Source organism: Oryza brachyantha, chromosome 11 (assembly GCF_000231095.2).
Source record: "Oryza brachyantha chromosome 11, ObraRS2, whole genome shotgun sequence".
NCBI lineage: Eukaryota > Viridiplantae > Streptophyta > Magnoliopsida > Poales > Poaceae > Oryza > Oryza brachyantha.
In genome coordinates, this window is record NC_023173.2 from 11011865 (window position 1) to 11023397 (window position 11533).

An 11533-nucleotide genomic window follows, 5' to 3' on the forward strand; every position below is an offset into this window, starting at 1 on the left:
ATCTAATAGGTTGGACCTAACCAAGATAGTACGAGATTGAAGATATCAAACTGTAAATATCAAGTCAACATAAATCACTCAAAGTGGTCGACCAGATCAATCCAACGCACAAGAGTATCTTAGAACCAAACCGATATAATCACTAGCAATAGTATGGCTTTTGGTCGGAATATTGAACCTAACCAAGAAAGTCCTAATCTAGTCGAACCTATGAAATAATGTCTTGGGTTGTTGGCGATTGAAACAAAAACTTTGTTTCTAAGGTTCGATGAGAAAAGAGTGAGGAAAAACATAAATAACATGTGTATTATAGTCTAAACTTAGTAAACCTAGAATATGGTGATGAGAGAAATGTTGGGAGCAAGAGCTTACTTCAAGAACGACAGAGGTAGAAGCCAATATGACTGTCGAAGAAGCTCAAATCAGGTGGTCACTGGAGAGGTCGAAGGAGCTTGAATCTACTGGTTGCTGAAGGAGTCGGAAAAACTCTAGACAATCAGTCACCAGAGAGTTTAATGGAGATGGCATCGATGCTAGTCACATTGATAGAGATAAGCATCTAGGAGGAGGGCATAGATGTTTTTACAGGAGGTAATGATTACAAATTGAAAAACAAGCCGTTGGCCATATTAGCTGAGATGGTGAAGTAGGTGATTCTAACGGGCGATAAGGGTATAATTTCGGAGCATAAACTATATATACTCCGATACTACGGGATGTGTTAACACTAGAATTTGACTTGCCATTAAAGGATGCATGGAAAAGATAAAACACAGATAAGGCGAGATAGATGTTGTTGAAAGGATTGCACCATGGAGTTGATGAGAAGTGTTTCGGTCTCAAAGGGAGTTTTTGTAGAGGGGCTCAGAGGCTTGTAAGCCAGATATATATTTAGTTTTCTTTTATCCTTTTAGGAATAAAATTCGATTGGTTGTTTTAACCGAATTAGACTCTAGATAGACTTGAGGGTATAGATATTTGCCTAGGGGCTTTGTAGAAAAAAGAGAACAATACAACTATCAGCGCATGACCACCTTAGTAGTAGATTTCGACGGAGCACTCTCGGCTGGACTGCATCGATTTCGACCTCTAGCATTTGAGTAAATTCTTGTCACCCAGTAATCATATCGACTAGATTATACTTTCTTTGTTAGGCCAAATATTCTGATCAAACTTATTTGATTGCTAGTTATATCAGTTCAATTTAAGCTACTCATGTTCTCGAATTATTCTAATCAATCAGATTGAATATCTTACATTTAGTTTGTTAACTACTATTTTTATCTTCAATCTTATACTGTCTCGATTAAGTCTGATCTATTGTATTATATTTATCAGATAGTTTTTACTAAATTGTTTTATCTTACTCTTTGTTTCAATGTATTTATAGCCGATGAGTTACCCCTTTACGGTATAAAGTACTCCCTCCGTTTCAGAATGTAAGTCTTTCTAGCATTGCCTAGATTCATATGAATGCTAATGAATCTAGACATGTATATAAATTATATACAGTTATTTAGACAAAGCTAGAACAATATGAAATGGAGGTAGTATTATATATCATTGGTTCGATTAGATTCCCCTAGTATTACTTAGATCTACTAATTGTTCTATCTATTATTACTAATTAGTGTCGACTAAATCCAATCTATCAAGATTATTCTTACCATGATAGACTATTGATTTTGATATATCTATACCTACCTACATTAGGTTGTAGTCGATGACCATCAATGTATTATTATTGATAACTAGTGGCGATCTATTGTATTGTTAATCTATTTATATTAAGTACAATCTTATATTGTCTCGTTTGAGTCGAATCTATCAAGATTACTTAATAAGATAAATTATATATTTTATAGATTTAAATTAATTATTCGTTGGTTGCATTTGATAACTTCCATAATATTTTACACATTCTTTACTTCAACACTGCTAATATAGTTAATTAACATGTTACAATTTTTAGACCAATCGGCTGATCATAGTGACATCCATTGACCTAGTAGCCAATTGGCTGGTTGAACTAACAAAAATTATTTATATCTTTCTTGTCAATTACAGAGGTCATAATGATTGACACTCTTGAACCCGATTTGACATGACCTGCACTAGAAATAAGCACACATATCAAGCCTTTGTGTTTTACTATGATATTCACATTATAATAGTGCAGATTTTGCGTCCACAATTAGCAACTGGGTTACTTTTACCTCGTGGCTGTGTTTGGTGTTTTAAGGCTCTTGCTCCGCTGCCACTAAAATACTCATTTGTACCACCCTGTTTCTTGATACTCATTGCTGTCTTCGTATGTTCTTCCTCGTCAGCCGTTCAAGTAAGGTTGTAATACCTTTGACGAGCTACACCTTCCTGCTCACCCTTTACGTGAAACTCTTGTCCTTCTTGTTTTTATTCATTTTATTTCATTTTAAAATTAATCTTTAACATTCAGGGGTACTAGAAGACAAATTTAATTACTCACTCTTTCTCCATACTCCTACACATGGTCTCTTTATTCGTCATCTACCCCTACATCGAACAAAATGGTAACAAATGACCACCCGTTTAGGATTTCATGAACATTGGCTCTTACGGCAGCGCTGCGTATAACTAACACTTTTAATCGACCCTTAAATTTTAGATTTGCATACAGCCAGTACATTAAATTAAGTAGAATTAAAAAGAAAAAAAATGACCACAAACTGTTCCCGAAGATCACCAAAATTTTTCTCACAACTTCCATACCCTCCATTAATTTTGAGAGAGCGAGGAGAGGAGCAAGAGCAGGCAAGCCCAGGACGGCTGAATCCGGCTCCCCTCCACCTCCATCCAAAAAAAAGCCCACAACCGTTGCCCTGCAGATCCAACTGCATCTCCCCCCCGCCGACCCACCGTCCACCGCTTCCCGCCGACGACCACCTCCCCCCCCCCCCCCCCCCCGCCCCTCCTCCTCCTCCGCCGCCCGCCGCCCGCCGCCGGCGCCGGTGCCGCTCCCCAAGTCGCCGCGCCGTCCGAGAAGCTCGGAGCTCGGGGGAGTGCCGGCGTAACCCTAACCCTAGCCCTCCTCCTCGTCTCCGCCGGCGGTGGCGGCGGTGATGGAGATGGTGGTGGCCGCGGCGTCGCCGGAGGTGCCCGCGGAGGAGGAGAGGGCGCTGATCCGGGACATCACCGTCGCCGCCGAGGCCCACTCCAAGGAGGGGGACACCTTCTTCCTCATCACCAACAGGTTCGTCTCCTCCCCTCCCCCCGGCTTCGCCGTCGTCGATCTCGCCTCGGATTTGTTCGTTTGCGCTCTCCTTGTTTGGAGGGTCCAAGCGGGCAAAGCTCTCTCTCTTTCTCTCATGGGCCCCGGCGCCGGCGAGGTGCCATGGTGCGCTCGCCGGCGTGAGGTATGGTTATGCGAGTTGTTGGAGTGGCTTGGAGACATTTGGCCTCGGGATGGGGAGGTGCTCATGTTGCTTGCTCGTATGTTTCCCATGGGGAGATGGGCAGGAGAGATGCAAGTTCTTTTTTTTTTTTTTTGGGTTTGGCCCGTTGATGCAGTTAGCATGATTTTATTGTGCATTCCAGATGATTTTGGTGGAGTGAGCAGTGGATATTCAGTGTCTTTCTTTGCATCTGGTTCCAGTGGCTTCAATGTGTTAAGACTGGGATTTGCACTTCCAGGTTATTATCCTGTCAAGTGGAGCTCTAGCTAGAGTGATGCATTCTTTGACCCTGTTTAAGCCATGAGCGTTATATTTATGGTGTAACTTAGTGCGACATGGACTGAATTCGTTTTGTAAAATCACAAGCATCAGCTGCCATATGCCCGTTCTCTAGGAATTGCATAGGCTATCAGGCTGGCTTCTGATCTGCCATGGTCACTTTATAGAATACTTCAGCCAAGGTTTGCATGTTGTTAGGATAACTAGATAGCACATAAATTATGCTGCCTTGAAAGGAAGATAGCTTTGGTCTTCTTGCACTTGAATATGAAGATAAAATGCTTTCATTATCTCATTGTGCTGCATATTTTTTTTTATTTTGCCATATAATGGAGATAGAGGTCAGTGAAAATATCTGTTTCAGAAGTTCCTTCTGAAATATAGCTAATATACAGATCTATTTCCATTTCTCTTTCTCTCATTTTTACACTTCATTTTGGCTGCTAATTTCTTGTTTAACATTCATTTGATTTTTCTACCTGTGTGGTTCTTGGTTGACTCAAATAGGTGGTGGCAAAGTTGGATTGATTATGTTATTCAAGATTTGGCTAGTGCAACAAATAATGGTTCTCATCATCATGAGTATGGTTCGAATGTTTTGAGAAGACCAGGAGCTATTGACAATACAGATCTGATTGACGATACTGCATCTGAAGTGTCGAACATGGAGATTGAACTACATGATACATTGGTCGAGGGTCGTGACTATATTCTGCTTCCACAACAAGTTTGGGAAAAGTTGCATGGTTGGTATGTCATGTTTCAGTACAAACTCGAGTAGAATATATGATTTCCAGCTCATGCTCCTAAGACAAGTTCTTTTGTGATTCCTTTACACCTTTAATGTGTCTACTCTAGGAGTCTGGGACTATTTTCCATCCTATGCTGTTTGCATGTTTAATTGATATATGTCCTTAAAGGTACTTAAATCTTATATGCCTATTTTTTTTTGTATTATAGCGTAAGTATACCAGATATTAATCCAGGACTTTCTAAGTCGACTGGGATTTATCCACGGATTGCTTTGTAAAGTTCTTCACAAATGAAAGTGACTAAATGAAGAAAGCAGCAGAAAATGGTTGTTTCTTGGTCATTTTGTCTTACATCTTATAAATCCTAAAAACCGATAGTTCTTCTCTTACATTTAAAACTATTGTTTTCTGAGTAACAATATTCATAGCCTGCCGGTTATTAAAATATTTTTCAGTTACTGGTGTAAGCATTTCATAACATAATTTTTGTAAAAAATAAATTGACATTGGTAACATTACTAACATATTATTTTTGGTTAATGATTAATACATTTTCTAATAAGCAGAGCTGGTTGATGGTTAACTTTGCCTTCTTAATGTGATTGCCACCATAAGCTTATGATACCATGATCTATTGGTTGCACATATGGATTGAAGTGCTGGAACTCCTATATGAATGTCAAATTGCATGTTTGATGTCATCTTCAATTTTCTTTCTATTTGGTCTATTTATTTCTTGTTATTCTGAAAATGCATTTACAGGTATGGTGGAGGACCAACATTGCCAAGAAAGGCAATCAATACTGGCTTGTCTCAAACTGATTTAGCCATAGAAGTTTATCCTTTACGTCTGCAGTTGCTTCTGGCTCCAAAAGGAGAGCAAGCTGTTATAAGAATAAGCAAAAAAGTATGGACCTATTTTCCTGGCTAGGGTTGAACATATAACAACTATTTGTTTTGTCAATTCATCAATGATTTAAGTTGAATAATAATGTAATGTTTGAAATCAGTGATCCTTTGTGGAAAAATTGTTGTAGTAGAAGTCTTTGTTTGTCAAAACAAGAACTCCGTAAGAATCAACAAGAACCGACAATTTCTTCTTTCATGCAGGATACAGTTGGCGAACTCCATAAGAAGGCTTGTGAGGTTTTTGATTTGATACCTGATGAGGTAAATATTTCGTAGGTTGTCTGCGGTTCTGAATCTTGCTAATTTTGAAGTTTTCATAGTCATTTTATTATTCACAGGTCTGCATTTGGGACTACTATGGCCGAACAAGACATTCTTTGATGGATAATCTAGAGAAAACCCTTGATGATGCCAACATTCAGATGGATCAAGATGTGAGTACTGGAACTTACCATTCGTTTCCATTGGCAAATTATGTTTTCTGTTTCCTGACTGGTGGCCATTTTACACTATGTTTCATTGTTTCTTAGTGTAGTTTCTCCAAATGTTCTCCAGAATATTTCCACAGTAAATTATTTGACATGCACTATTTGTTTTTTGATCACAGATTCTAGTTGAGGTTAGTACTGATGCAAACGGTAGTTTGGATGGTGGTTGCATGGGTTCAATCCAAGAAAACGAATATTTCGAACGAGAATCAACTTCCTTGATTGCAGATGCTTCGAAATCAGGATTATCGAACGAGAATTTTGCATCGAACAATTATACTTCTAGAAGCTACAGCTCTAGTCTCACACAAAGCCAGTACCTACGATCTTCCAATGGGGACTTGGATAACATGCATGGTACTAGTAGCATGATTACCAGAGGATCTCCTTTAGGTCTTACAGGGCTACTTAATTTGGGAAATACGTGTTTCATGAATAGTGCCATACAATGCCTTGTGCACACACCAGAATTTGCTAGATATTTTCGTGAAGATTACCACCGTGAAATAAATTGGCAAAATCCGCTGGGTATGGTGGTAAGTACTCTTTCTACTAGCATCACATTGAAGCATTATTCTTGAACTTAAGTGTTTCTTACAGTGAAATAATGATAATATTTTGTTATATGCATTTGTTTGTTATATGCATTTGTTTGATATCAGCAAAATTTGCAGATTTTAGATTTCTATACTATTGTATACAACAACTGAGAGATTTCTGATAAGTAAAATAGTGAACTTGATAGTTTGTTTAGATTCAATAACAATTCGCTTGGATATATATTTTTGTGGCTTGTCCATTCTATTATGCTGCCTTGGTTCAGATTTCTGTTTTTTCGTTCTAAAACTGCCATCAAGTTTATTTGATGCTTTTTTTTCTTTGTTAATTATCCTTTTTTTTGATATGATATAATTGCACTCGAAATCAAATTTGTAATTTCGTTGCAGCATAGAGATGTCAGATGCGTGGTTGCTTTGTCATATTAAGTAAACTGATGCAAGCTACAGATATTAGAAATGAGTATTTTATGGGCATTTTTGTACACTGATTTGTTGCATGTGTATCATTCAAGCAATTAAAAACATGTGTACTGCATAGTGATTTTTTATGGTTTCATGTTCATTTGCATACATGCTTGTGAATTGTATACTGAGTTCTGATGGTAGTCATGTAGGGTGAACTTGCTTTAGCTTTTGGTGAGCTACTGAGGAAACTGTGGGCTCCTGGACGCACACCAGTTTCTCCTCGACCATTCAAAACAAAGCTGTCTCGGTTTGCACCTCAGTTCAGTGGATACAACCAACATGATTCACAGGTTTGATCCTGTCCGTGAATAACCGTTCTATTTTGCCTCTAAATATTCTTTTATCTTTAATCTTGGAAAAATCTGACAGGAGTTGTTGGCGTTCCTCTTGGATGGACTTCATGAAGACTTGAACCGTGTGAAACATAGACCTTACATTAAGTCCAAAGATGCTGATGGTCGATCAGATGATGAGGTCGCAGATGAATATTGGGCCAATCATATTGCCAGAAACAATTCAATCATTGTTGATGTATGCCAGGTTAGACTTTGTGCTCTGAAGCTATTCATCACTTCAAAATCTTAGCAAAGCAGTAATTACAGCATGCAGGAAAAAAAGGGATTCAGTGTCATCATGGTGTATTTTTTATCTCCCTTGTTGCTTGCCAAAGGTTTTTCCATACTAACCATCTTCTATAATGATTTTCCAGGGACAGTACAAGTCAACTTTGGTCTGCCCAGCCTGTGGAAAGGTTTCAGTCACTTTTGATCCGTTCATGTATCTTTCCTTGCCTCTACAATTTACATCAACCAGAAGCATGACTGTTATGGTCTTTACTTTTGATGGGAGTATTCCACCAACACCATACACTGTAATCGTGCCCAAGCAAGGCAGGTGCAGAGATCTTATCCAAGCCCTCAGCAATGCATGCTCACTTAGAACTGGGGAGAGGCTTGTAATTGCCGAGGTTTGTCATAGAGAGTCAACTGAATTAAGTGCATATATGCTGGTGGGTTTTATGAATTGCAATTGAGTTATTGATTTCCTTGTTTTTTACCTACAGATACGTAATCATAGAATCCATCATCTACTAGATGATCCAGTGGTTCAGCTATCTACAATTAATGATGATGATCACTTGGCAGTTTATAGGCTTCCAAAAATGGAAAAGAAGCCAAATTACATTCAGTTTGTTCATCGCCGTGATGACTTGTAAGCAAAATTAGAGCTCCATTTACAATTATGTTATGATGGCTATTGTTTTTTTGCTTGCTTGCTTCATGCTAGCATACGTGATGCCTCTATGCACTTTACATGGAATTGTTGGATGGTAATACTTGAGCAAATTTATCTTACAATGTTAGCTCGCTACTACAGGGACAACGGAAGCAATATCAGTTCAATATCTTGGAAACCCTATGGTGTTCCTCTTCTTGCACAAGTATCTCGTAATGAAACTGTCACGGGTATGCATATGCATGAGATGGTCCGCAAAATGCTTGCACCTATGCAGAAGAATCAGGAATCTCAGCATATGGTTCAAAGCTCTGTTTCCACAAGGACACAAACTTATCATACTGATGCAAGTAAATTGCAGCTACAGTTGATTGACGATAGCAATTCAATTATTGAGCAATCAAATGATACTATTAGAGTCCCACAGTCTTCTCTTGCAGCTGTAATCTTTGTCAATTGGCCCAAAGTGGATCTGAAAAAGTTAGACATTCATCATTTGGAGAACCTTCCCGAGGTGTTCAAATATGCTCCTCCTGCCAAGAGAACCCGTGGTGAACCTCTCTCGCTCTATGCATGCTTGGATGCTTTCTTGAGAGAAGAACCTCTTGTTCCTGAAGACATGTGGTTAGTTTCCTTTCTGATTTTTTGAAATAGCATGTGGTCAGTTTTCAGTTACTTCGCTCTAAGACACAATTGAATACTTAAGAAATACAATTTACTTCAGTTATAATTAGCTGATATTCAGTGACATTATGGGTTTTGTTAGTATGATATCCACATTGACAGACTTTGCATTTCAGCTGTTTGTATCTAAGTTCTCCATTGTAGGATTTGGTATTCGCACATATTCCTTAATTGCCCATGGTAGTTTGAGTCTCTTTTCTACCTGTTGCAAAGTGTAGTTTTCTTTTTTTGAATCTATGTACAAGCTCTGGTAAGAATTAAGATGAGCATGAATAAGTTTTCCTGCCTAATATTTCTTGTCTTCACTTCAAACATTGTAAGGTAACAAAGCTATAAAGTTTTCCTGCCTAATATTTCTTGTCTTCACTTCAAACACTGTAAGGTAACAAAGCTATGTTATTGAATTAGGTACTGTCCAAGGTGCAAGGAGCAAAGGCAAGCTAGCAAAAAACTGGATTTATGGAGGCTTCCTGAAGTGCTAGTTATACATTTGAAGAGATTCTCATTTAGTAGGTCAACAAAGCAGAAGCTAGAAACATTTGTCAACTTCCCAATACATGATTTCGATTTGACAAACTATATTGCCAACAAGAGCTCAGAACGCCAAATATATGAGTTGTATGCTGTGAGCAATCATTATGGCAGCATGGCAAGTGGACATTATACAGCATACATAAAGGTTCATCCTAAAATCAGAATCTGTGCGTGTAGTTTACCTAAAGTATCTGAGTTATTGTTTTGAGAGATTTCAAAGGCTATTGGTGTTTATAGCACATTAGTGTATTCGAATTGTATTTTGCTATCTGTATGTGTGCTAAGAAATTAAGATAGAAATAGTCATGTCTGAGGTGTTGCCATAAAAAAAATCATGCTTTCATGTTCCTAGAATTCTCACTTGAAAATTCTTTCATGCAGCTTTTGGACGAGGACAGGTGGTATAATTTTGATGATAGCCATGTTTCTGCCATCAATGAAGAAGATGTGAAATCAGGTGCAGCCTATGTGCTCTTTTACAGAAGAGTGAGAGATGGAACAGCAAGCAATGGAATTCAGTCATATGCCAATCAAAATCACAGATCCAGCCAAAGATGAAAATTTTTTTGTTGCACAGATTTGTATGAGATAAGAGGAATTTGGGAACAAACCCTGCATTTCCTTTTTCATGGAACTGCAAGAGTCATTTTGGTACCATTAACATGTCTCGGAAAAGGCTGGCCTCATGAAGAATCAAATGTGGAATGCATTAGACAATGCAAACAGTGCAAATTTCTGCAGCATTGGATAAAATACAGATGGGAATTTGCACAAGTAGAATGCGAGTGATTATCCCAGGTATTATGAATATACAGCTTCTTTAGGAAGTAAGGCTGGTTGGCTTCTAGTTTCACCTTGAAGAGAGAAACATAGGGGACACAAGATAACTTCTAGAAACATCTTTTTGTTCAATTTGTTTTTTTAGTTTTGCTCCATATCTAGACATAGAGTACACCTTTACTGTTTTCATCATCAATGCTAAGACCGAAAAAGTATTGGTGCACCTGTATCACACTGATTATTGAGGCTTGAGGTGGCCATCTATAGGATGTGCTATGACGCGCCAGTACAAGTAGTCTTAAATTATGGTGGTGTGATGGTATCCTGTTGTTGCAGCAAGAATTTGTAACCTGGGTTGTACTTTTACTGTGGACAATTGGTCCCAAGGCTGTAAAATGTGTTGGTGCTGAGATAAAAAACACAGTAAAACTATGCGTCTACTATCAAAGTGCTGTATCTCAGGTATCCTCGAACTGAGCTGTAACATTAGATATCTTGGAAAGATGATATTACTAATTCTGGTCATTTCCAAGAGCTCAGTTTGAGGATACCTGAAAACACCCCTAAATTTCGTACCAAAATATGTATCTGTTTGCAGTGAATGTTCTTCTAAATGCAGGCAAGACAATGAACAATGCGCTTGGTTCTTGAAGATTATTCATTTTCCTTTACCCAAGTTTTTCGAATAATACCGATGACCAGGCGATTGATTTCACTTTGTTGATTGTAGCGTCTAGTTGGTCACTTACTGCCAATGCTGTGCTGGTCCGTAGTCTGATGGGTGGAAACTCATCGGCAGAATGGATGCAAATGGATGGAAACTCATCGGCAGATTGGATGCAAATGGATGTGGCAGCGCATGCTTGAGGTTTTGATTGCTTTCTCTATGAAAATTGTTTTTGGAAGGACTTTTATGATATTATGAATGCCGGATGTTACTTTGTAAGCTTGATCTTTATAACATCTGATCTGAAGCTCTCAACTCTGTACGTTTCTGTTGAGTGGTGATCCCAGCATTGTTAAAATAAGACGCTCAGCCTCACTGTATCTCACTGTTTTACAAGGTTTTGCTGAAAATGCAGGTCACACAGAACTGACCCTTTCGCATCGCTCATCTTTGGTCCTTCTGCATATTTATAGCGTTGAGTACTTGGTAGTTGTACCTTAGGGCTTTGATTTAGAGTAATGAGATGAGATGAGATATATTAATGAACTTCTGCATATCTTCCAGTAATGAGCCGGGTTGGTTTCAGTCGACGTATTGAGGACTGCTGAATTAAACGGATATCTTATTTTATGACGATGTTAGTTGTTAGGTGAGATTGAGAGTACGAATAGGCGAATAAAGGGCAGTGGAGGTGGCTAACTGACCAATAAGATTTGACTTCACCGAGGTCTTTTATTCTCATGACTCA

General features: G+C 38.5%; 1 protein-coding gene across 1 annotated transcript; it reads left to right on the top strand.

Annotated features, from left to right (window-relative positions):
• Positions 1-3092: 3092 nt before the first annotated feature.
• Positions 3093-10752, top strand: LOC102710539 (ubiquitin carboxyl-terminal hydrolase 5; the record flags this gene model as incomplete). Its single annotated transcript, XM_006663374.3, has 13 exons — positions 3093-3229; positions 4218-4460; positions 5225-5369; positions 5573-5632; positions 5710-5805; positions 5979-6395; positions 7034-7174; positions 7254-7424; positions 7594-7851; positions 7948-8096; positions 8262-8744; positions 9213-9483; positions 9720-10752. Coding segments are annotated over 13 exons (2748 nt in total), but the record flags the coding sequence as incomplete, so codon positions are not given.
• Between the last annotated feature and the right edge of the window lie 781 nt (positions 10753-11533).